This window comes from Gavia stellata, chromosome 29, assembly GCF_030936135.1.
Source record: "Gavia stellata isolate bGavSte3 chromosome 29, bGavSte3.hap2, whole genome shotgun sequence".
In the NCBI taxonomy this organism is placed as follows: domain Eukaryota; kingdom Metazoa; phylum Chordata; class Aves; order Gaviiformes; family Gaviidae; genus Gavia; species Gavia stellata.
The window spans coordinates 1,029,423-1,055,390 of record NC_082622.1 but is presented as its reverse complement, the minus strand read 5'-3'; the positions used below and the strand labels follow the sequence as shown (position 1 = coordinate 1,055,390).

Below are 25,968 nucleotides of genomic sequence, written 5' to 3'. Positions count from 1 at the left end.
GTTACAATGGGCAGAGCCATTTCTGTTTGTTTCATTTTGCAAATTAATCCGCAGAGTGTCCCACTGGCCACCCGTGCGGTTCCCCACGGAGGGATGGAGCTGAGTGACGTTACTCGAGCGTTACTTCAGGTCAGCAGAGGGGTCTTTGGTAATTCTGACTAAATTAATCTGCAGGACCAGCCTTCTGGGTTAAGCAACCTGAAAATAAGAACACAGTTTGTGGAAGATTTCTTAAAAACATTTTAGTGTGTGTTTGCTTAAATCACGTGGAGATGCTGCCTGAGGGGCTGCGGTTCACCGGGCGGAGCAAGAGGGGGGGTCAGGCTTGGCTCTCACAGTGCTGCTTGTCCCAGGCCAGCCCTGGCCCTGCAGGCTGAGACTTCGTCTCTCAGGTCTCTGATGCCGTGGAGAGCATTTAGTCCTAAACCAGACATACAGTCCTCTCCTGGTCTGAGTGCACGCAGCAGAGCTGCAGTTCAGCACTGCTGAATTTCATGGAAATTGATACCCTTCGGCTCTTGGAAACAGTTCTGCTCCTGCCGCTGCTGAAGCCTGTGGACTCGGCCACTTTCCGTGCTTCTTTGCAGGAGAGACTGAGCTTTGCGGAAAGAGCGAAGGAGCTGAGGACCTGGAGATCACGGTGTCACCCTGGGTGCGGGCTGGAGTTTGGCACGGGGTGTGTGGGTGATGTCACTTGGAGATGGCAGTAGCTCCCATGCATGCCGTGCTGTCCCATCCCTGTCCAGGAGTTCAGCTCCATTCCGGCTTACTTGCCCCTTCATAGTCAGCTGTCTTGGATCTACTGATGAACGCATGTGTTGCCTTCTCCCACCACACCCCCACGTGGACTTCCAGCCGCGGACGGCCCCGGCCAGCACAGCCGTGAGGTGAAGGGCCACCGTGAGCTGCTTCGAGAGAAGGCACAGCCTTGAGCATCACGGTGCTTCACAGATACCTTTCCCTTTCCCAGACAACGTATCCTAAATGTGCTGTGTATGTCAGTGTGGACTAGGTGCTCGCACAGACAGCTGCTCACGCTGCACCGGACAAAGCGTTTCTTTTTATTGCCATGCTAAAGAAGCCTTGCTCAAGGGCTCCTCCTTACCCGCCAAGGGTCAGTTTGGCTCAATTCTGTTTCGCCTCCATGTGTTTTTAGTATGTAAACATCAGACTCCTGGATGGTAGTGTGTTTGGACTCCATGAGGCCTGTAGGATCTAGGCATTAAAAAAAAAGGAACGAAAAATAACGAAAACAAACCAGAAAAGCCCCAAGACCCATGTTACAGTCCGTGCTTTGAAGTTCTTGCTTCTATGCCGGTGATGGATGCAGCTGTGTGGTAAAGGCCTTGTTCTTGAAATGAACCAAACCAGGCTTTTTTTTTCTGTTTTTTTTTTCTTGTTTTTTAATCCTTTCTTCCCTAGTTAAGAGTGCATCCAGCCTTGTCTGCTGAAATTCCTTCCCTCCCGCCCCCCCGTTCCCATTCCCTAGGGAAACACAGGTGTCAATCCAGTGTTGCAGGTCATGTTGTCCTTCCCTGGCAGCCGTCGGTCATTGAACGCGTGCATGTTGATCACGGCGTCCGTCTTCACCATGACGGGTGGCTGGGGCTTGTGTTTGACCCGTCGCTGGCAGGTGAGCGACAGCCGGATCTCATCGGCCATGGCGCTGCAGAAGGAGCGCTGGGGAGAGCAGGGACAAAGAGCACCGTTACTCCTGGCACAATGTTCTGCTAACCTCTCCGTGAGCAGGAGGATGCTGAAACTAGGCTCTGCAGAGGGCAAGCACGAGGTTTAGGCTGCATTTAGGGTATCAGCTGTGCTTAGTGGGACTTCAGTGGTGCACGGGTGTCTGGTTGACCCCTCTCTCCTTTGGCAAGAATTGTACCTTTGACACACTAAATCCTGCAATAAAGGCAGAGCTATAGGCGGCTGTTGGAGTGCCGGTGCTTTGTGTGATCCCTGCTGGGGGTCTGGTAGGTCTATGTGCTGGGAAGCAGAGGGCTATCGAATCCTGCTGGGCTTGCTAGTGGGCAGTTTTCCTTCATCTATCTAGTCCATCGCATGGGCAGCTTGCTTTGATTTCTGGTCATCCATGCAAATGCACTTTCCACTTACTGTACCATGACACACAAGGAAGAGGGAAAAACATAAAAGCAGTCTTTGTTTCATGAGCACTAATCAGCCACTGCAGGTGGGATGGGCCGTTTGTACAAGTGTTGTGAAAAGTTGATAGTATAGTATGAGGCTTCCTGGTGGACCCTGACTGATTCCTTGAGGCTCTTTGAACAGGAGTGGGGAGAAGAGATGGAGACTTCATGCGTGTATACATTATGCCTGGAATATGCAACATGATTGCATGTGATAGGGGCAAGGGGATATAACAGCTCAGAAAGGTCCCTCCCAGGGACCTCTGTCCATATTTTCATGACTTATGTGTCGGCTTGCTCAACATTACCCTACAAGTGTTTACTAGTCTAGTTACTGCAGCAGCAGGTGACCCTGATCAGAGTAGACATGATTTCTCCCCTGACCTGAGGCTGTCGGAGCGGGACAGAAGCAATGAGCCTTAGGGAACGGCATTTCGGGGGTGCTGCATTTCAGCCCTTGGGCTGAGGGCACTTGGGCCTCCAGGCAGCAGTGGCAGGGCTGAATCCCTCTGCCCGTCTCCCTGCCTGTCTCTGGGGTCAGCGCGCAAAACCCTCAGCGGCTGGGCTAGCGGTGGTGCAGGGAGACTGAGGAAATCAGTACCTGCTCACGCTCCGCCGTTTTGCGCAGCTTGTAGATGAACTCCACCATGGCCACGAAGACAGACAGCACCAAGCCTGCTGCCAAAACGATGAAAATCCCACCGATGTTTTGGATGCCCAGAGCACTGGCCTCCTTGTTCTCATCCTCAGGGCAGCCGTTCCCTCGCCACCACTTCTCCTTCATTACATGGAGCTTGTCCTCCTCCTGGAGCTGGAGGATGGCAATGGTGATCTTGTCTCTGTACGGTGACCCTGGGGAGGGGGAACACTATTACACACAGGGAAAGTAGGACAAAAATCACACAGAGTAGGGAATGTGTCTGTGCTAAGCAGGGCTGTTCAGACTGCTCTTCAACAGGCAGACAGCGTAAGCTTTGGTATTTGGAAATCCGCTGTTGCGAGTGGACTACCTTAACCCCTGTTGTATTTGTGGTAACTAGCCCTCCTCCAGGGCTACCTACAGAAACCCCACTGCTGTCACTTACCCATGGGAGTCCCAATCCCGTAGCCTTTGGAATCGATGAGCCCCCCGATCTGAGTCAGGTTGCAGTTCCTCTGGGTGATGTATTCGATGGTGGTTGACTCCATCAGCAGGGCGTAATCGGCTGTGAGGGTTCGCTGGATTCCTTCCTCGTTGTTTTTAACAAGTGCTGTGGGTTTGCTGCTCATGAAAGCCCACATTTTTTCAAACGTGGAAATTTTGGATTTCTGGAAAAACGATACCCGCCACCCCCAAAATAAGAATTAGTCTTCTGTTTGCTGAAGCCTCGTGTCTTTACAGTAAATGATAATACCAGCTTGAGAACAGATCACATAATAGAACTGTTACCAATTTGACCTTGTCTTAAATATCGCTCTACTTTCACTGCCCCACATTGTTTGGCTTCACGTTGCCGTAACAAGAGACAAAGGTTCCAGCACACTTCGTGTTGTGCAGACACTCAGCAGCAAGAGTCGCTGCTCCAGAGACCTTACCCTGTGGGTGGAACTGAACTGTTCACTCGCTTCAGTAAGGTACAGCGGGACCCTGCCTTCGTGCCCTGCAGAACTTGCTAGTGTGACAGGCTATCAGTATATCTGTTTAAATGTATTAGTTTCCTAACCAGAATTTTGTTTATCCTGTAATGTTTCTGCACTATGAGAGAAGACATAGAATGTTTCAGAGGGCATGTTTTTCTCTTTTGCACACACTCTATTATTTTTTGTCTTTCCTCAAGCATTGCAAGGAAACATGTCTCCTCTGAGATATGTGCAACTGCCAAACAAATTTAATGTATCCACATAAACAGAGGCATAGAAGTATTCAAGAAGATTGTCTTACAGCTAAAAATAAATGTAGATACTCTTTCACTATCAGCAGGCATTCTGTTACAAAAGGACAAATATGTTTTCTAGCTTACTATTCATGTGAATGTTTTTTTCTTCTTCTACAAAATGTGTTGGGTGAGAGGAAATATGGTTATTTTGTGTCTTTCCATAAGATTTGAAATATACCGTTTATCTACGACCGCCTTCTCAATTGTCTCTAGGTAGGCTGTCACAAAAGGCATAACCGGCTTTAGTCTAGAAGGACTCTCGAGGAAAGGCACATCAGCGTTCTCTTGAAGTACCCCCTTTGCTGGTCACTGTACTCCCATGGGTGAGCATAGCTCTCCTCAAACCAGCTCTATACATCCAGTGAAGCTCTGGAAAAGCACTTGGATATTGAGGCTTGTGTTCGTGCTGCTTCCTCCTCCTTTGTATGCCATTCTTCTTTTCTGCCTAATTTCTTGTTTTTCCTGGGTCTCGTATTTTATAAGAGGCAGCTTAGTCAGCCAAAACCTCCTCCTCCACAACACTGCTTAGCAAGAGCCTGAAGCTGGCTGATAAGTTGGAGGGGCTGATAAGTCTTTGTGCTTTGCCTTGAATAAGGGAACTGCTCACCTGCAGCTGCACGAGGAGTCGCTGCGGTGGAAGCTGCACTTTCTGGTTTAGCTGTCGTTTATCTCCATTTCAGGGCTCTGTCCTTCCGTAAGAAAGCAGGAGATGGAGCCCCAGTCCATCCCAACTGCTGCTATCACATCTCCCCCGCATTCTTCAATATCCCCCAAAACATGCCAGCATAGGTTCTTCTCATAAAAACACTATAAGTAAGGGTAAATTAGCTAAGAAAAAAAGTCCCTCATAATGCTTTGTATTTCAAACGCTTTGCCTGTCCACCTCCTTTTCTTCAGCATATTTAACAGAAGTTGGCACGTGGCTTAACACCCCAAAGCTGGTTAGTACAGCACGGTGACAAAGGCTGTTCTCTGTCTTTAACCCTGTGGGCTCGTTCTCCTGACTGAAATAACCACGGACTCATTTCTTCTCAGTTAGAGCTCATGCTTGTTATAATCCACTTGATGACGTGCAGTAGTGGATGTGCCAGAGCAAACTTCATTCAAGAAGCAGGATAATCTCCCTCACTTGAAAATCTGGGCCAGTGCCTGTAAGGTAGATTTGTGGCATCTATCAAACCTCAAAGAGCAGCAAGAAATGTAGCCTCCAAAAGGATTATTAAATATCTGTGCATTACAATGGGTAATTGAAATGAAGAGCATTCCCGGCTTGCTGATAATGACTTGTTTAACATTTACGTAGTTCAGAGCAGAGGCCTCTGGGTTCACTGGCTCTCCCTTTTCTCTCCTTCTTTTCCTGCATTTAATGCTTCTTGGGTGTTGACACAGAGCTCTTAAACAACATCAGTGTTCTCCCAGTTTAAAGCATAGAGCAAAATAAACTGGCAAAAAATCAATAGGCTGCATTTAGTGAAGCTAATAGGACTTGCATGAGGCATTGTAGCTCTTCAGGCAACTTAAATTACATGAGACAGGGCTCCCTGGAAGAGGAAAAACACTTTTCTCTTCTCTTCTTAAATCACGCTTCTGACCAGCTGGAAGGACTTAATTGCGTTTTGAAATGCCAGGAGGAGCCCAGCTTTCTCCGCTCTGGCTGCGCTGCTTCGAACCCCCTCCGGGTGTCCTGGGTGGGGGGCAGCGGGCTGGGGGCACCCATGGCGGGGCGAGCACCCTCTCTGGCTGGAGCCCACCTAGGTGAGGGCTCGCCACGAGGCCAGAGCTACCTGTCGCTGCTTGCTCGTGCCTAAGGAAACAGCCGAAACAGAGACGTGGCAACACAGGGCTGAGCCCCCCAGCAGAGAAGGGCTGTCTCCCTGCAGCAAAACGCCACTGGTTGCAATGGCCTCACCTTCCCCAAAGATAAGGCTGTGCGAGCTCCTTCAGGGAGGGCAGGTCGAGCCCTCGGTGCAGGCAGGGCAGCTCGACACACGTCTCTGGTCAAGGCAATCTCAGGCTCTCCCCGTAGTCTAAAACCTGCCACCTCCTCACTGGGAATTTATTTCCTGTTGGTTTCTCTAACTTAACTAACATGAGATAAGAACGTTCCTTTTCCAAGTGAAAATTCACCAACTGTAATTTGCAGCACGGCACCAGCAGTTTGATAGACCTGGCTATTTGTTAGAAATGCAATTTCGAAGCAATTGTCAGTCATTGTGAGAGAAGTCATCAATCAAAAATTGTAGGAGCAGCCACGGTGGGGAGCGTATAGTGCTCCAGCTCACACCTAATGCTGGAGAGCTTTGACCACTGTACATTTTTTCCTATTAGGGGAAAACTTGTTCCTTCCTCCCTTTCCTCCTCTCAGAATACTTCAGCCCTACTGCAAAGGTGGCCTCTTATTTATGGGAATTTGGGTGACGACACCTGAGAACATACCATTCCAATAAGCAAAAACATCTTAGTAGTAATTTAATAGTCAGTAAAGAATGCACATAAATTGTGGTTATTTTGCTGGACTTTTTTTTTTGTGTATGTGTACATTTTGTTTGGCTGGACCTCTGATTTTACAGCTTAAGTAATTTACCTTAAAAAATCCTTACTGGGGTTAGTTACTGGTTTGAACTGATATTTGCTGTGCTGTGGCTAGGTGCAAATTTCTTCTCTGTGGAATCGCCATTTACTTTCATGGGCTGCATGAAAGAAATCTGAGTTGGTGGCAGGCAGAGAGACCCTCCTGTGCCCCTGCATCCTCCGTGGGGTCCCCAGGTCCCCCTCAGTGGCAGCTTTGCTTTGCTGCCAAAGGTAGATGAAGAGGAACTGCTTGGTTGCTCTGAAGCATTAAGATAAACGACCTGACGCTGACTTCTTCCTGGCAGAGAAATTCCAGAGTCGGGAACTCTGGAGTGTTAGGAATGATGGAGATTATTGCAGATCTATTATGTGATCTGTTCTCAATCTCCAGGAATGATGGAGATTATTGCTAATAAACAAAGGCGGTAGTTTAACGATGCTGGTCAGTGAAGCCGTGGTTCACACCAGGGGATCGTGTCTCTCTCCCGCTCCCACCGATTCACGTGAGTGGAGCTTCTCGTTTTGGTCGGGATAAATAACATCAGAATCTGGTCTGCTGTCCTCTGCATCTTAATAAAACCCTGCATTAGTGCTAAATGAGATGTGTGTATGAAAAGCTGAGTACCAGCCCCTCTGAATGCAGCAATTGCAACGACGCTGAGAACGCCTCTAAATCCATTCTTTAGAGTCACAGCTCAGAAACTACCTTTAATAACCAATGCTTCAAGACCAGTCACCCAAATAAATTAATGGAATAGTTTAGAGGAGCCACTACAAGGCATCTTGCCAAGACATATATGCTTTTTTATCAGTGAAATTGGCAAGAAAGTAACTTTCAGGCTTAAGATTTTCAATTCCAGCCTGTATGAAAAAATAAATTGATTTTCACCAACTGAAGATACTTACTCTTGAGGATTTAACATTTCTGTACAAGTGAATATATACGTACACACATACACACACTCTCGCGCTCGTACTCCAAACCGCACATTAAACCCAGCATTTGCTCAGAGAGAGACAGCATCCTTCGCAAGCTATGAAGGATTTCTGGCATGATTTATAATGAACGCTAGATGCTGTTCCTAAATTAATTGATCTGTGTTTATTCCTGTAACTTGATCTGCGTTGCCAGGGAATAAATAGCTTCTCTAAAGTTCTTTTCATTAAGTTGAAATCTGCCAGTACGGTTGGTAAAACTCTCTCTTCTGCTCCCCGTTTGCCGTAGCCGGTTAGCTCAGCTGCACAGGCAAAAAACCCTGTGGGAGCAAGATCGCTCGCTGTGGGTCTGCCCCAGAGATGTGGTTCGGCTTGGTTCAACAGGGAACGTCTGCAGTGACTTGGGTGAGCTCGGCATGAACCCTCGGTCAGCCTGACCGCCGGCAGAAGACTGGTTAGCGCTTTGGGAACCGTCTCAGGGAACAGTGTGCAAGGCGTTTGCCTTCCTCTTCCTCCCGTTCCCCATTGCTCCCTAATCTCAGCTCCGGGATCGCGCTCTCCTCCTGCGGCCCCAGATCCCGCTTTGTCAGACCTCCCCGGTGGCGGGAGGGCCGCAGACCCAGACGGGGTTCAGCGAAGGACAACGATGGTCACAGATGAAGGGGGCCACAGGGCCCAGGCCGCGGCTTGGGGGGGTCAGTGTGTGCGGTTTGCCGCTCCTTTGAGATGGAGGAGCGGAGGAGTGAGTTCCTAATGTGAGGGGAACGACTCTGGGGAACAGTCGTACCAGGAGCAAGGTAGCAATTCGGGCTAAGTCCTAGTGGAGAATCCACAAAACAGGTACAATGGGGGATCGCAGTCAGGATGCTGCCATCAGCCTTTTGTCCCGGCAACACAGTCTGTTCAGCGAGCTGCAGGAGTGCTTGGCCGCCAGATCTCGGGAGCTGTTCAAGAGCAGCAGTCGCACAGCAGCTGTCTCTCTCCTGGTAACCCCCTTTTAGCGGAGCAGCGGAAGGTGACACGAAGCCTCCTGCGGTTCGCGGCTCCTTCGGTCGCACCCATCGGAGGGGGCGCAGATCCTCAGCAGACACCGGAGGTGCCCGTTGCTCTGTCCTCCGGACCTTTGTGCTGTTTGACCGATGTCCCTGTGAAGGTGGCGCTGGCAGAGCAGCCACACTGAAACCACCGCGGGACCTGCCCAGTCATTTGACAAAGACCTTGCTGAGGGGTGGGAGAAGTTCTGGCTTTCCCGTATTTCTCTGTAGATGAAGGACAAGTGAACATAGCACCCCACATGAGCGCTCTCACTGCTGCAGGAGTCGAAACACTTGTCAGAAGGGAGATCGCTCAGAATTCATCTCCAAACAACAATGATAATAAAAAAGTAAAAGGAAAATACACTGCATCAATAAACCCTGCCAAATGCCCGTTAGAAGCCTGAAGAATGATTCTGATGGATAATGGTATGAAGCAATATATACTGTGTCCTCGATGATTTTTAAAAAAGACAGTTTCCTTTTATTCTCATATAAAACTCTTACTGGAAAGAGTAGTTAAAACACAACAGTAAAAGTCTGTTGTAGGTTTATATTGCTTTTGGAAGGTAACACAACACATCTGACCATGCCAAAGACAAAACTGCATGCACCGGCTCCACTGCAGAAAGCGAACTAACAGGCAACAACCTGCTATCCTATGCAATATTTTCATTTTCTGGAATTAACTGAGGATCGAACCAAATAAAATCCTCCCTGTTTCTTTACCAAGAAACACATTCATGCCTGGCAAAGTGAGCCTAGAGATTTGGAAAGCATACAGGCTCCTTAACCAAGTCCTAGCCAAGAAAAGTTGCAGAAGAACGCTGCTGTTCCTTGTTATTAAAATTCAGCACATTGGCTTCCTTTAATGGGTCTTGGCAATTAAACCGCTGACGGCCTAGTCTAGCTGCCTTTACGCTGTGCCTATTCAAATGATTGCAGTGTTCCAGGCACAACCTGCCTTTTAAAGCATGAACTGTGTTTGTCACACTTGGGCCCATATATTTCCTCCTGAATTAGGGTGAGCGGAGGGGGAAGGAATATTCCCCAGCGCCGCTCGCAGCAGAGGTGCGGGGGGAGGCAGCCGCATTCCTGCAGCCAAGGGCTCTGATCTGCCGGTGCTCCGGTTCCTCGCTGACAGAGCGCCCAGGGAGAGCGGCGGCGTTGGCGCCAGTTGCGTGCCGCAGCGCTGCACCCTGAGCGTGCTGCACCCTGAGCGCGCTGCCGCCAGGCCGGAGCTCTGACCGGCGCTCCCAGGGGAGCGTGGCCGGGCCCTGCACCGCCCGCGCAGGTAACTCCAAACCTTTCCTTGAAAGACGGCTTTTTGAGTTCGTCGTTGAAGTTAAATTCTTCTCCAAGCCAGGGTGATCATTCCTTAGAGGAATCACCCCTCAATTCTATTCTTTTATTCTCTCACACATTTTTTTAGTGTGTTTGCACAGGCCAGCTGTGGTTTTAAAGGTCTTTTTAAGACTCTCAGTTTCTTTCCATCTTTGAGGCAATAGTGAAATATGGATGCTCTTAGCACCCTCCTCTGCAGTGTTGGCTAACTTCTGAAATTAATTATCCTTTAAAGAAAAGAAATTAATGTAATTTGACTCTGATGCATTGATGGTGTTACCTTGCACAGGGTTTTGGAGGTTAATAAAACTTGACTACATTAATATGAATACCTGAAGGACAAGAAAGATATTTCGGCTGTAAAAAATACTGGTCAGGGAGGGCACTTTGCAACATCTGTCCAGCTTTAGGTTTCATTTGTTCTCTTCTCTGTCCCGAAGGCTGGCCAGGTCAGCCTCAGGGGCTCTGTGGAGCTGTTAGTGCAGAGACAAGGAAGGAGCTGCAATGGGTGAGATACGGCAATAGGGAAGAAACTGTAGGGAATGTAAGATTTTTCTGTAGGGCTTTAGTATAAGGTACGCCGGTCCTGTCGTGCCTAAGATGTGCTTCATTTTAGGGTAGCTGAGCAAATCTCTGAAGCTGTAAAATCAATACAATTTTGTAATTGTGACTTCAGTTAGCAACGGGGAGAGGGGAAATTAGCTGTGATGTGAATCTAGGTAAGCTAAACTGACAGGGGTCAAAGTCTGCACAAGGATGCGAGACTGAAACAACCTGCTGATAAGAAGTAGTGATGGCTTAGGAGACTTTTTTTCTTTGGTTCTTTGTTCTCACTCCTGTTGGCCTGAGAGTGTTGCATCTCTGCCTGGATGGCCGAAAGCCTTTGCCTGGTCTCACCTTGAAGAAGGTCATAGTAGCTCCATCCTTCACTGCTCCGTACTCTATTTTGGTCTGCTTTGCCAAGTCATCTGCCGAGTCGATGGGGGATTCCATCCTCTCCACCGTCAGGAAGGCGGCAAGGTTGGCCGTGTAGGACGAGATGATAATTAGGGTGAAGAACCACCATATGCCACCAATGATCCGTGTAGACAGCGCTTTGGGCATCAGCTCAGAGCCTGGGGTGGGAGACGGGGAAGGAGAAGGAGGGAAGAGGAAACAGATAGAGAAAGGACCCGTTTTATATATGCGTGCGTACAGTGTATACATACATACATGCATACATATATATATATATAAAAAGGATTGAGTTTCACTGTCAAAACTGTAATAGCTATGCAATTAAAGCCAACTGTTTTTGAGGCAAATTATCCGGACATCTTGCATGCAAGGAAATCAGTGGGATTTTTGTAGCAGTTGCAGGAAAACCCTCTCCCTTTATTGCTGACCTCGGGTACAGTGAACAGTTTACAGGAAACATTCAAACTGAAGTAATTAACTGGGCTGCTTTTATGAGATTTAAATAGCAAGCCATTTATGAACTTTTATGAGTGTTTTGTTCTGCCATTTAAAAAGTGCTTTGGTTTTATATGGATTACTTTTCAAAGGACTCACTCTAGGGAGTGTGTTCAAACACACAAGGTTTAAAAAAAAAAAATCAAACAACAAGAGAAAGAAACTATCAGGGTCCAGTACTTTGAATACTGGTTAGAAGTAGGGAAGCAGGAGATATTACAGCATAAAAGGTGTAACAGGTCTGAAATGACTTTTATTGAGCAGACATGAAGGACTAAATGGGTTGTGCTATTTTTGTAATCGCCCAAGACACCTTTTAAAGCCAGGAAAGAGCTTTGGGTTTGAAACAACTGCGTTCAGAGGATATATCCAACCTGGAATTTGCAACGAAGATTGGGCTTTGCAAAGCAATTTTAAGCAGTGTGGCATCAAAGCATAGCATGGAGTGTAGCTTTTCTCCTATCTGGGTGCAGCAAGGAGGCACCAGGAAGCAGAGGAGCCTTGGATTCCATCGAGGGTTGCTTTGGTTCTTCTCAAGATCCTGCTTCTTTCCTGTTCCATCTCTTGGCCTTTGATGCACTGGACGGTGTGACATCAGTCTGGCTTTGAAGTATTTTTCTTCTTAGATGCAGAATAGAGTTAAAAAGAATACAGCTCTTTTCATTTATCAGCATCTGATAAGAGGATGATTCATCCTGCTAAACCCTCTCGCTGGGAACTGTCACCGTCCATCAGGGCAGCCGAGATCTGGGAAGAATCTCTATTGCATGCTGCAGCAGGAAGAGCACGGAGCAGCAGCACCGTGCATGCCGCCAAGCTGATGCTGTGGATCTTTTGCTTTCTGGGTGTAACTACTGATACGTGGTAAATTAAAGTGTGACAAATGTTTGACATTTTCCACTTATTTCTATTCCTGTTTTTTTGCAATTAGGTGACAGCTGAATTTCGTTCCTTACTCAGAGCTTCTCACAAGCTTCCCCTCTGCTGTCTTCCTAACAGATTTACTCTATTCGTTCCATCTTTATATGTTTGATTTGCTCTATTCCAACCACATATATGAATGTAATCCCATCTGTATCCCATTTGTGAGGTCCCTGTCACTGTGGTGTCTTACACCAGTAACACTGAAAACGTTCCATCTCGCACGCGGTGGCTGCCGGCAGAGCTGCCTGGAGGAGCTCCTCGCCATCCTCTTTGCTTCAGCAGCCTTTGCCCTGTGCCAGAGGGAGTTTCAGGCCATTTCACAATGTGCAGAATGACCAGATGAGGATAAAAATGGAGACAGACCAGAGGGCAAGATGCCCTGTCTTCTGTAAAAGTTGATTTAAAAGAGCAAGCCAGCACAGAGATCCTGAAATTAAACAAAGTGCTTGAATTAACAGAAGTAGGCATTTACAGAATCTGTGGGATGCCTCTGAGTTTGGTGAATTAAACCGCTGAGGGAGATGAAGGCAACGTTCCTCCTTGGGGCACGGTGGATGGGTGCTCCTCTGTGCGCCCCAGCAGCAGCACACGTGCGAACACGCCACCGCTCCATCATCTAGCTGTGTGCTTCCAGACGGCAGACTCGGGAGCTGCTCCTTCTGACACCTGCCAGAGCGGGCACGCTTCATTAATACTAATTATTGTTATGCAGTGGCACGTGTGTGCCGGCAGCCAGCTGCAGCTCGCGGGGCTCTGCCTCGCAGGGCGAGCGATGAGTCTGTCCCCGGAGCTGCGGCGTGAGCTGTTGGGACCGGGGCTTTGACCCGCAGAAGGTGGAAAGTACAAATAGAGGCAGGTGCCAAAAAAAAAAAAAAAAAAAAGACTGAAAAGCTCTAGCCTGCTCTGACACAGAAGAGTTTGGGTGGTTTTCATGGTATAAAAACACTGGACCTTTTCCTGGGGTGTCCCAGACTGGGCTCGGCCTTGGCACATGGCCCCCCTCTGTTTCTCCGTCCCTGCTGAGCAGGCACGGGTGCGTGTCTGCGTAGAGATGGAGTTCAAAGTGAGTGAATAACAACAAAGGCAGTCTCCAAGAGCTCCTGCACTGCAGATCACAGCCAGTTCCCCCGATGAGATTATTGTCTGATTAGCCCTTTGCTGGTCTTGGCCCCAGCTGCCTGCCGTGCATGCGGCTCCCCGGGGAGCGGCTCCCGGAGGCGCTGCGGTGCCATACGCATGTCTCCATCAGGAGCAGCGGGCGCCAAGCGCTTCCCAGCACAGCGGGTCCCAGAGGGTGCCGGAGGAGAGCTGCCTCCCCTCTCCCGCACCTCACCGCCTTTCAGCGGGGAGCCAGAAGCCGCTGCTGATGAGTGCTTCTGTGCCTGTTCAGGTGTTTTATCTTTTCCCTGTTGCAAACAGAATAAATTTTGAATTTAAAAAGCCATGACAAAAGGCCTGTGCTGGAGAACCGGCGGGAGGGTGTGTGGGTGGGGAGGCGCTGCCGTACCTTGCTGCATCAGTGCTCCCATCCCAAACCAGAAGCTGTTCAATAGGGTGAAGTTATTTTCCACAATGTCTGATCCTGGGTTGCAGGGATGAGCATCGTACCACTCGTATGGGCTGAACCTACGGCGGCACATGGAAAGCGAGAGCTCGTTAGTCGGGATGTGGCATGACAAGACCCTAAAGGAACAGGAAAAAAAAGAGCCTTAATACATCTCATGCTGCTGTGCAGGGCCTGCTGACCCCTTTGGTGTGCGGCTTATTAAAGAAAAAGACAAATTCAGCCAAGATTTTCCGAAGTGACCAGCATGACTGTTAGCCCCGTGTCCTGCATTGCAGAGAGCAAGGAAACCTAGGAAGCCAGGTCCTTCCAAGGTATCTCAGGTTGCTTCCCCAAAGCCTGCAGTCACTTCGGATCATCTCCGCAATACTACATCACACAGCAGCAACTGGAGCACACGACGATGGGATGGGATGCGGTGCAGACACACAACCTCTTGTACGTAACAGTTCCAAAACGTGGGGGGAAATGGCATTTCTAGATTGACTGAGGAAAGATGCTGCAGTGATTCTGCAGCGGTAGTTCGGACAAACCACGGTATTTCAGGGGACTCTCCCACTAGTGCACATGGGAATTGGGGTGGGATTTAGCTAAGTGAGAAGCAGAACTTTCCACCGTGCTGACGAGCAGGAGTCCTGCATGGTCGGGGCATCAGCATAACGGTGGGAATTGGTGTAGGTTTGCTGTGGACTCCTGTGATGCACAGCCCCGTTGCAGGTGGTGGGAGAACGCTTATTCCCTGTGGGGCATAGTTCCATGGACAGCCCTGTAGTTCTTGGGCAAAACCGACGGAATTATCTATGATCATCTCTCTGCAAATCCTGCCTAGGACTGGTAGGCAAGTGCCGCCGCAAATTTGGCTCTTTTAGCCAGGATCTAGGGAGGATGCTCAACAGGACAGACATTAATATTTTTAGAGCTGTTTATTTACATTTTCTAAGAGTCCCAAATTTTGCAGAGATTAAATTAAAAACATAATTGGTATAATTGCTTTTGAACCAGGCATTAATTATCATCTCTGCTTCCTTCTGAAATCCCTGTAGCTTCACAACAGCCCTTTCTCAAAGCCCAGCCCAGTTTGTATTAGGAGATATTTCTCTCTGTAATTCTCCGCCAGACGCGCTCCTACTCAAGGAGATGTCTTGTTGCTTAATTCCGTGTGCGCCCTCAGCCAGACAGTTGGATGTATTTGGAAAAAAGAGCCACAGCTCTCTCCCAGGTGCCCCTCAGCACAAAACACTCCCCCAGGCAAACAGCTATGCCCACCTCTGCTCTGCACGGTCACGCCATGGGACTCCCCTTGGAGCCCGACGTGTGGGGACGTTCCATGAACACGGAGCCGCGGTCCCCGGGCACACGAACCGAGTAGGGTGAAGCAGAAGAGGGTGTCCGCGGGGAAGACCCCATCACGGGGGACGGACTGGGTGCAACACACAGGCCTTGTTGCGGTTTTAGAAAAGTTCATCCTGGGTACATCTGTCCCGCTTTTTGCGTCTATTCTCCGTGTGCAAGATACAGGGTAACGACCTCTCCTTCCCCCCCCGCTTCCACCTTGCCTTTCTGCAGTGGGGACCGTTGCCCGCTCTGGGTTTGCAGAGTGCAGACCCAGAGGCCTCGCTCAGGCTGCACCCTGACAATCCCGCCCATTCGTCCGGGTGACGGCTGGGCCGTTCTTACTGCCCACCTCCCTCTGCTTTTTTATATAAGAGAATCATAGAATCGTTTAGGTTGGAAAAGACCTCAAAGATCATCAAGTCCAACCGTAAACCTAACCCCACTAAGTCCGCCACTAAACCACGTCCCTAAGCGCCTCATCCACACGTCTCTTAAAAACCTCCAGGACTGGTAAAATCAGAAAGGAAACCAAGAATCGGGCTGAATTCAGACCTGGCTTTACATGCTGCCTGCTCCTCTGAAGTTGCTGTGAATTTATGCCAGAGGTGTATAAAGGATGGCGCCTAAGCCCTGTCTGTCGAATAAAGCCAGAGTCCAAGAATTAGATGAAAACTTTCTCGGGCTGCCACTGAAAGAATATGAAGCAGAAAGGGAAATGGTAAGATCAAATGAGCCTGACAAGATGACACACTGAAGAACTTCAGGGTCTCTGAGTGAAAACCTACTGGTGCTGCTCAAATTACAGAGAAATATTCAGAAAACTGCAAAGCAGCAAGAGTCTTCTGCGCTTGAAAAGCAAGTGGGACCATTAGTGGAAACAGAGGGGTAACGAAGGAAGAAGCGAGTGGAACTCGTTGACCCCATACAGCTGGAGCCGTAATAAATGGGGGCTGCTCAGGATGCGCCGTGGGCTGGCTTCCCTCTCCCTCAGGTGCAGAACAGGGTCTGAGAAATATTTCATCAAAAACTACGATTATTTTCTTGTCTCTTCGTGGCCTTTTTGGCAAGGAAACAGGGGAGCATTTCAAAGGAGGTTTAAAGATCTAACACAAAATACTAAAGTCTAAATTGCATCTCTAGAGAAATTTCTTATGGATGACCCAGTCCTCGTTGCAATTAAGATGAATGTTAAACCCACCCGCCCCGTTGTGCACCCAAAGGTGATTAGCTGTAATTTGAAGGCTGCGCGAGTCTGAGGGTGGGTGACAATTCGAATCAGCCAGCTGCACAGCCCACTTGCAACCTTGCACCAGAGTCACCAGACAAATTACCCCCGCGAAGCCTTATAAATTGCTAGTGTTTATGGCTCTTTGGGGGCTGGGGTGGTTAGGAGCAGAGGCTCCATCAATAACTAAGAAAGACTGATTAAAAGGGGAGATGGATCAAATACATCCTCTTCCTGCCTCTAAATAGTCCCTAAGTTGGTTTTAAGTGGCATTGACCTATGATTATAGCATCAGCAGAGGACTCTGGTGCCTAGTTCAGGAGACTCATGTCTTTGAATTAAAGCTTTGCTATTTTGACTGTGGTTTTCTCCTGAGAATTGAATTTTAGAGGCCTTGCTGGGGTCAAAAGCAGGTATTGTTTCCATTACTTCTGAATGCAGTAAGTATTTTCCCCGTGAAATCTCTCGCTCTTCATCTCTATGTGTTAAAAGATCATTCCTGCAGAACTTTAATTACACTGAATACTTGGTGTTCTTTAAACGAACAGGAAGACAGAAGACATGTCAGGAGCAAAACATGTGAAAAAGAAACTGTAATTGCAATATTTTATAGGTTCAGTTTTAGCCAAAAAATAGCCTGATAGGGAAAAACTGTTGCATTACATTATAACTGCTATGGTGCAGAGAAACTATGAGGCTCATTTCAAGTAATTTCAGAGAAAAACAGAGATGAAAACACCGTTCTTCAGGTTTTCATCTCTCAGCGCCAGCCACAAAGCCCAGCACAGCGAGCGGTTCAGACCCTCCTGCGCTCGTCGTGCCAGGGCAGTCACCAGAGGGGTGTCAAAACTGACAGCCCGGTCCCCGAGTGCCACTGCTGCGCGTTGGGGCACAGGCGGGGGGCTGGCTTAGCCCAGACCCCCACCTCTCTGGGCAGCGCGTGCCCCCCAGCGCTGGGCGGGGCAGGGGGGTTATGGGGCCGCGACCATGTTGGGTGCCGGGGTGCCCGACTCGGTGGTTCGGGGCAGCCGCTGCGTGCACGGCGCGGCCGACGGCAGGCCGGGTCGCCCTGGGTGCCGGCGGCTGGGCAGACCCATGGCTCTCTGAGCAGAGCATCGATATTTTCCTCTCTTGAACAAAGTGGCGTCTGAGGTGTTTCACATCGGGGCCTGTCCTAGCATTTCCATCGACCTTCCCTCGGTATTTACTGCAATGAATTTCATGTGCAGATACAATTTGCACATTTAACATGCTTTGAAGGTGGGATCTGGACAATTTGGGCTGGATTTGGTCATCATGTGAGTTGGGGAAAATAAGCTCATAAATGCAGAATTGTATTTGAATTGTCATTCCAAGCCGCACAAGCAGTCTAATACTTTATGGCATTAAAGCCGAAAACCTTATGGCAGCAGAGCCTACCCAGCTATGTTCTGCATGGCTGACACAGACATAAAGTGAAGGAGTTCTGTCAGTCATCGCAATATTTTTCCTTTTCGTAATTACCTTGGGTTCATTTTCCCAGATAAGTATTGTTTTCTGCTGAGAGCATCTGGTTCTTCTCTCTCTCTGATGCAAAGCAAAACCGCTGAGGACCTGATCCTGCCCCACTGGAGTCCCCAACGTCTTCCCAGGGGCTTCAGCTGGGGCAGGACAAAGCTGGCAGCAGCGTTTTGCCGAACTGTCCTGCATTTTGTGCGGCCGCAGGGGTTTGCAGGGCAGAGCTGGCAGGAAGGTGGAGCGATGTCTTAATGGCAACGTGACTCTCGTCCTCTTATAAAATAGTACAGTAATAACAAGTGCTGCCGTTTCTGTGCTTTACACCACCTTCTTGCCGAAATGAACTGGTAGGTTGTTTTTAGGAGTTGCTGTTTGTACTGCAATGCTACAAGAGCCCCAGCAGGTACTGTGCAAACAGCCTGCAAAGCCGTCCGTGCTCAGACAGCTTCTGTGGGACCTCAGGAAGGTGCCTGGAAACCCGGTGCACCGCCATTTGATAGAGATGCATTGTAAAGACTAGGGAGGCGAACGACTGCAGTTAAAATCTTGAACACGGAGGGCCTCCTGTGTCCTCCAAGAGCGAAGTGCACCCTCTCCGGCTCTGCCCCTCTGCAGAGGAGGGATCAAGCGATGTAGCTGCTTCGCCATCCCAGATGGTTTGGAGCACTAATGCTGTCTGCTAAGCTGAGTTTACTTTGACAACTGCTGTTATGTGTAGGTATGATATTACACAGTAAACTCAGGAAATCGTCTCTAAATGCCTCTGTGGACCTGAGGGATGTTGAAAATTGCAGCTTTGTTGCAACATGAGGGTTAATGGATTCTGGTTGCTGCAGTTCCGTATTTAATCTTTACTTTGACTGTCTGATCGGTGTCAGTGGATTAGGTAGAAGCTGGTTTCTGAAGGATGCTGAGAGGAAACACAGCACAGCAGCCCTTGGAGGGAGGGGGTCTGCAGAGAGCCCCAGTCCAAGGTGGGGGTCAGCAGGGAGGTTTCTCAAGGCACCACTGGCTTATCCTGAACTGGAAGAAATGAGAAACGAGTGTCTAGCTGCAGGTTGTGCTTAGGAAACTTCCCTGGGCGCAGTGTTGGTGCAAAATACTTAAACACCCGGCGAGGGCTGTGCGTGGCCGGGGAGGGCGGCTGCCCAGCGGGAGGGAGACAAGTGCTTTGTTTTGGTTTGAAAAGGTGGAATCACGTATTGAGAGCAGCCCTGGACTGTGCGTCTCATCAAAGACTCTGTGAAATTAATAACACATGCAAATATATGCAAATTCTTCTGCTTTTAAATATAGATGTTTAAAACATGCTAATTAGATGCGTATTAATTTTGTAAACAGACACATTGTCTGATCCGTAGCAACGGGTTTTCCATTCTTTTGATAGAGGGAAGGGTTTGTGGGAGCTTTGCTGGTGGAGGGTTCAGAGACAGGAGCTGAAAATGCTGCAGGACACGGGAGCTTTGTGTCCAGGACACAGCGGAGAGGCTGGGCTTCTCCCTGGAGAAGGTGGGTGAGAAGTGACCTAACAGGAGCACGAACGGTGAACGATACAGAGCAGGAAAATTACCCTTTATTATACCAGGGAGGTGCTAATGAAATGGAAAGGCAACAAAATTTCTAAAATCATAAAAGAAAGTGCATTTTAAAATTATTTTGTACTGGAAGCCTATTAAATCTGTGGAACTGCCTGCCCTGATACGGCAAAAGAGGCTTACAGGTTTATGTTGATAAAGCGCACAAACACAAGCACATTTAGTGTGGTAAAGCAGTACAAAGGCTATAACGCAGGCTGCAGCTAGCGAAGGAGGAAACAGAATTCCCCTGTGGATAGCTCATCTTTGATTTTCACCATGGGGTTTGCATCACCTCTGCAACCCCTCTGATACAGGTCCGAAAGAGAACAGGGCATGGGAGTCTGGCGGTTGTGTGCAACCCCATGCCAAGAGACCAGCCTGCCTTTGGGTAATGGACCAACAGTAATTTCATTAATGAGACAGGTTTAATGCTGCGGCTCCCACTGGGTGGTTGGATCCCTGCGACACACCAGGCAGCAAAACGGATCTGAGCGTGGGGAGGGCGTCTGGTCGCATGGCAGCAGATGTGGCGTGATGGCAGTCGGGTGGGGTGGCACCGGCGTCCCCTTACCTGGCTATGACAAACAGCACGCAGCTGACCCCCAGGTAGGCGAGGAGGATGTACATCCAAATGTCAGGAGACAGGGGGTTGAGGAAGGAGAACACGCTGGGGTTGGTCCCGTTGGGCTTCCGGTACAAGATGCTGACCCCCAGGGTCATAAAGGGCTTGGAGAAGTCTATCGCTTTCTCCCGAACGTGGGTGATGGTGAGGGGCGCAACGGCCAGGTCAGCTTTCTGTGCACAACACAGAGGGGGAGAGAGAGAAGGCATTAGAAACCGAGGCGTTTCCATCCCCTTAGAAACACCCACAGCAGTCACGCTGCAGTAATGGGCCAAAAAAACCCCCAAAGCGCAGCCCTGGGGTTCCCCCCCTCCCTTTGCACGTGGGGTACGTCTGCCCTGTGCCTCTGCCAGAGCCAGGCTGGACCTCCTGCCCCGCTTCCCGGTGCAGGCAGGGCCTTTGTGCCTGGCACAGGCTGGACTTCGCTTCGCTTCAGACCTGCAGTCGGGCTGTTCGGGCTAGCAAACACGGAACTGTCGTCAGAGCTGCACGGCCTCGCACACGAATGGTGTTGGGCCGCTTTCTGCGAGCTCTCCTCCAGAGCTCTCCAGGGGAGGGACCAGGGACTGGCCTGAGTGCCTTAGGCACGGGAACACCCGAGACAGGACAGGCGGAACGTGGAACTGATCAATACGGTCCGGTTATTAGGAATACTTTTCATCACCTAAACAAAACCCCAGCACAGATGCAGGGTTTCCAAAACACGCTGGGCGACATTCTGGAGGTGGTGGTGTGGATGAATTTACCACCTTTAAGAGAATTCTTCCAGGTTTAAATCAGTGGGCTGGAGAGCAAAATGTGGTCTGTTGTTTGCTAATTACACTCTAGGACTTTCATTGTATAGAGATGTCATCTCTTGTAAGATGATCAGAAAAACCATGTTTTAGAATGGCATAAAACATCTGTGATCCTCGCTGTGCTTGCTTCTTGCCACACAACTCTTTACAACAGAGTTTGCTGTGTGTGAATCCCGCCGTTGGCAGAGATGATTTGGTTTTGTTGGCCTTCCTTTCAATGTTGCTGCAAGAGGGAGGCCACTCCAGAATGAAGTTGCAGGAACTAATATTTGTTGGAGCATGAGGTAAAAGGTTCAATTTCTTTTCCCTCAGCCGACTTCATGATACAACGTGGAAGGCTCATTCTGAGGAAGCCGTGGCGTAGGGTAGGAGCGCTGATGTTTGGGAATCCTCACGATCCTGCCTGGAGGGTGGGAGCGAGCAAAACCATCACACGGTTCCTGTTAGGTCTTTCTTCTGTGTGTGTGGCTGCAAGTCCCACCGAGGAAATGCTTCTGCTAATTAATGGTGGACTGCACAGCTCGTCATGCTGGAACTGCCTGAGCTGCACGAGGAATTTCAGCTGAGCATATTCTTCATCCTGGCTTCTTGTCTGAATTGTGTTTCTTTCTACTATTTCTGTTATTCAGTAATTTCTGTGCTAGATTCAGTGAGTGACCACATACAACCTCTTTCTGTTGCTTAAGAGCTGCGTTCATTCCTCTTGCTAAACATTCATTCAGGTTCTTAAAAAACCCTTGAGTAAATACATCCAAGACTACCTCCATGTCAGCTGCCTTGCTTGGGGTTTGCAAGTCACTCTTTCGGTATCGTTGACTTCAGAGGAAATGCAGGCCCATAAATTACCTTTCTGAAGTGGAGCAGTACCTCCCTCCGTGCCAGGTGCTTAGCATACCCGTGCAAGACTTATTTAACATCTGGTTCTGAAAAGTTGAAATTCTAAATTAAGCATGAGTGGTAATTAACTAGAGGTATAGTGGATTTGTCGTTTCTTGCAAACTTTAAATCAGTATTAGTTGTCCTGCTAGAACATGCTTTACTCCAACAGAAACTATGGGTTCACTGTAGAAATTGGTGAAGATCTCTGGCCTGGGTTGTGGAGGAAGGTCAGACTAATGATCTCGTTTGACCTTGCAAATCTGTGATGAAAGTCAGTGGAATATTTTTAAATACAAGATTCTGGGCCTTTTTCTAGAAGAAGAGTTTCTACATGAGCTTTTATCCATTACTTACATATATACATGTGTGTACGAAAGGGGCTCCTCTCCAGAGACCGTAGCTTTAGAGGTCCTGAACAGAAGAGTTTCAGGAATCCTCTAACAAGGGTAAAAATCTGTATTTTTTTCTAACGTGGTTCTTTAGCCAAGCCCTGGTTGGTTCCCTTTCCTTGTCACTTTCCAAATGGAAGTGTATTTTTAAATCAGCTTGGTACAGAAAGTGTCAGTTTCAATCGCTGGCGTTAGTCAAAACTTAGAGAAAATGGAAACAATATGTTTGTGAGCACTTTAGTGCCAGCTGTGGCTGTGGTGACATTGGTGAAAACTGAAGGACAGTGGTTTTTAGAAGTGGACAGGCAATGCTGGCTGCCCAGCTTGAGATGGTGCGGTTCTGCATCTCAGGAGCAGAGTCTGCATCCTTGGTACCGTCCCGGCGGAGGATGCCCGGCAGGTTTGTGGCTCGGCCGCTCTCCCCACGTTACAGCACGCCTAAGAATTTTGGCTTACCGGTCTCCGAAGTCACAAGGCAGAAATGGTAAGAGAAATGCAGCATTTCAGCGCCTCCGTCGCTTCTGTGTGGGTGTCCTGACTCAACAGGGAAAACTGAAGGAGATACTGAAGGATTTGGCTATGGATTTTTCTGAAGGAGGGAACAAATGAGCAGTTCTGTGGTCAGTGCTCGCGAGCAACTGCCTGTCTGAAAGATCCTAAGCCAAATTTGTCAAAAGGATACAGCAAGCTAAATAATAGCTAGTCATTTATGCTTTACCACAGAAAATGAAGAGCGAGAAATCTGCATGGATGCCAAAGGATCAAAACGCTTTTAGTGCAGAAATAAAATTTTACAGTGTCATTCCAGCAGCTCCTGTGATTTGATCACAGCCCCGTGTCCTTGGCAGTAAATGTCACCCGCAGGCAGAAGGGAGCATGCACTGGGGAGCCCAGTCTGGTGCGGTGTCCTGGGCTATTAAAGGCAGTACGGGGCTGCACTTCGATATCCTTTTTATCAATGCAGATTTTTCTGAAGGTGGCCTCTAATTAAGGGTTTGCTGACTAAGAGGATCTAAATCAAAACCCACCAAGGGTGAAGCTTTCATTTGTCATGCTCTGACATTACAAACCGGGAAGTCAATTATCAGGCTGTGACTGCTTCCTTCCCTCAGCCCCAACTTCTATGCTGTTGCACAGTAAGATGGGTTTTACTAAAAATGAGGAATTATAGCAAGTCGCAGTGGATAAAGGCCCTTATCCAGCAAAACCGCTTAAGCACACACTTCTGTTTTACTGGAGCTTGCAGGCCTTCCAAGTCTTATGTATGTTCTTAAGTGTTCTGCTGAATTGAGGCCAAAAAGATGAATTTTGCCAAGGCGGCTACACACCAAATGCAGACACTTCTCTAACACACCTTGAAGGGTTTGAATCTCCTTATTCACCCGGTGTTACAGCATTTTCACTTGGGTGGAACTGATGTGGGTTCATGGGCCGTTCAGTGGATGGAGGATTGTATGCTCTGCAGAGATATTTGGCTTTTATCAGAAAACGCTAAGTCTTATCTTCAAGTTCTCAGTTATCATGGGAATGTGGCCTGCGGGTCAGAACAGCTCTGGCACAGCCACGGTCACTGTGGAAATCCTGCAGCATCCGACCTCCGCCGGAGGAAAGCTGCATGTGACGTCCGGTCACAGCAGAGCCCACAAACAGCATAAGCACCAAGATAAATATTTATTCAAGAAAATAAGCTGCCTCTGTGCTTATTTTGCCAGTCTGAGTTAGGTATTTACATAAACTAATTATGTGTGTGTTGCCTGAGAGACAGGTAAATAGTGCATGTTTTACTTATTTAATTGTTATTCAGGTGTCTGTCTGGCAGCATCGACACTGTCATCCCTCAGCCTCTTTTGCCACCACCACCGCCAGCGCTGGGCGGCAGCGCTTTTCTGCCCTCCTGCTCCCACCACCCTGCTTCAGGTCCCATCTCTGCCCCTCCCCGCTTTGCTTGCTCGGCTGCTGTGCCGTGCCGCAGCGCCCTGTCCCACCGTGGGTCTGCTGCACGCTGGCCACGCTCCTGCATCTCTCTGCACCTCTCCCTGCAGCGGGGCCAGCACCCGGGCGGCCTCGGGCACAGACGTCCCGGAGCGCTGGGGGATGACAGGGCACAGCCGAGGCAGCCGGTCTGTCTTGCGGCCCGTGGCTTGGAGACAGAGGGGCTGCCGCTTCAGCAGGCAACCGAGCACTCTGCCGAGAGCCCCGTGCCCGCAGCCCTCCCCTCCAGCTGGCCCGGAATAGGAAAACAGTCAGCGTGAGAAGTGATGCTCCAGGGAGAGCGAGGTTGTGCCCGGCAGCATCCCAGACACGCCTCGGCCTGCCACCGCGTGCGCTGTGAGCAGCGGGTCAGCGTTAATTGTCTGACTCCAGCTCTTAATGGCTGCTCCTACAATTTCAGTCCTAATTTAGACATAATTTTTGTCAATGAATTTATTTAATTCAGTGGTGAATTGAGAACAGATGTCGGCAGGGAAAACCTAGCTGTGAGCTGAAGAGGAGAAATGAGGACCATGAAGCCCTGTTGGGCCTCTTGTAATCTTTTCTTTGGGGAAGTTCCTCGGAGAGGGAACTACCGTTAATTGTACCTGAGGGATGTCAAAGGCTGGAGGTTCCCAATGAGAACGGCCGTATTTTGAGAGACAAGCCCTATCCTGCAAATCACTGGCAGGTGAGCAAGGCGGGGGGGGAAAAGCAGGTCCAGAGAGACCTGCAGAAGCAAGCAGAGACCTCAGGGCTCCCAGCACAGGCTTCAGTATGCTTCCGTCACCTGGATCGCTGAATACGGTAAAGATGAATCCACCCAGTTAAGGATGCTGAGCACAAAGGGAGAAAGTGCAGCCAGCTGTTTTGGCTTGTTTCCACCTCCTCCCTAATGCTGAGTTCTGCAGTGTATAAGCAAGAGATGGAGGATGCTTCATCCAGTGAAATTGGTTTTCTCCTATTCCTGGCCCAGTGGCTTCCAAATGAATCCCCAGCTCACAGCCCTTGAAATAAACATCCACCAGTGGAGGAACATTAATGGCAATGTGGCGATGTGGTGCAGTATGTATTTCTGCCAGAATTTACTGTCAATAAATGCCCATTTATTGTGAAAGTGTTAAATCAACTGTCATAAATCGTCCCTAAGGATAGATATTACATCTTCTCTATAGTTACCATTGGCAGGAATTTCCATTAGAAACCCTATTATTTTTCATACCTTTTTTATTCCCACATGAAGTTTCAGATTGAATGGAAATTTGATATGCACTGTCTCGGCAGAAGACAAGTTTTATTTGTGAACAAGTTTGTGCAAAATGTCCAGAACAACTAATTTTGCTGGTTTTATGTGATTCTGCCCACAAACAATAGGGAAGATTTGCAGGCATTATTTTGCCAGACAACTAGAATTTATAAATCAGAATGGATGGGCCACAATGCACAGTGTAGTTTTATCTGTATCAATAATAATTTCTATGAATAAACATCAATAGCAGTTCACTACTGATGAAAGGAGGAGATTTGAGAGTTGCCAGGTTCCCTGTATATTATGGATGCAGGGCACAGGAGCTTCTCTGTGTCACCTGGGTGCCCCAACACTCCCCAAATGCCAGTGCTGGGACCGAGTTCAGCTTTCGTGGCCCATCTGATTGAGGCTCCTCTGTGGGAGTGACCAGGGAGAGTGACAATAAATGACAAACTGCCGTGAGGAAAGAGTCTAGTTCTCCAGGGAATGGACTGAACTCCCCCAAAGCAGGGATTTTTGTGATGAAGGACGAGTAGCAG

The 25,968-nt window shown here is 48.8% G+C and overlaps 1 protein-coding gene across 1 annotated transcript in view; it reads right to left on the bottom strand.

Moving 5' to 3' along the window:
* Positions 1 to 1,485: 1,485 nt before the first annotated feature.
* GRIK3 (glutamate ionotropic receptor kainate type subunit 3) overlaps positions 1,486 to 25,968 on the bottom strand; it is a 121,626-nt gene continuing 97,143 nt past the window's right edge. The window contains exons 11-16 of the mRNA XM_059830873.1: positions 20,094 to 20,317; positions 13,832 to 13,950; positions 10,846 to 11,063; positions 3,233 to 3,455; positions 2,749 to 2,999; positions 1,486 to 1,680 (exon numbers count right to left, since the gene is read on the bottom strand). Of these exons, the coding sequence (XP_059686856.1) occupies positions 1,486 to 1,680; positions 2,749 to 2,999; positions 3,233 to 3,455; positions 10,846 to 11,063; positions 13,832 to 13,950; positions 20,094 to 20,317 (1,230 nt within the window). The remainder of the gene's footprint in view (positions 1,681 to 2,748; positions 3,000 to 3,232; positions 3,456 to 10,845; positions 11,064 to 13,831; positions 13,951 to 20,093; positions 20,318 to 25,968) is intronic.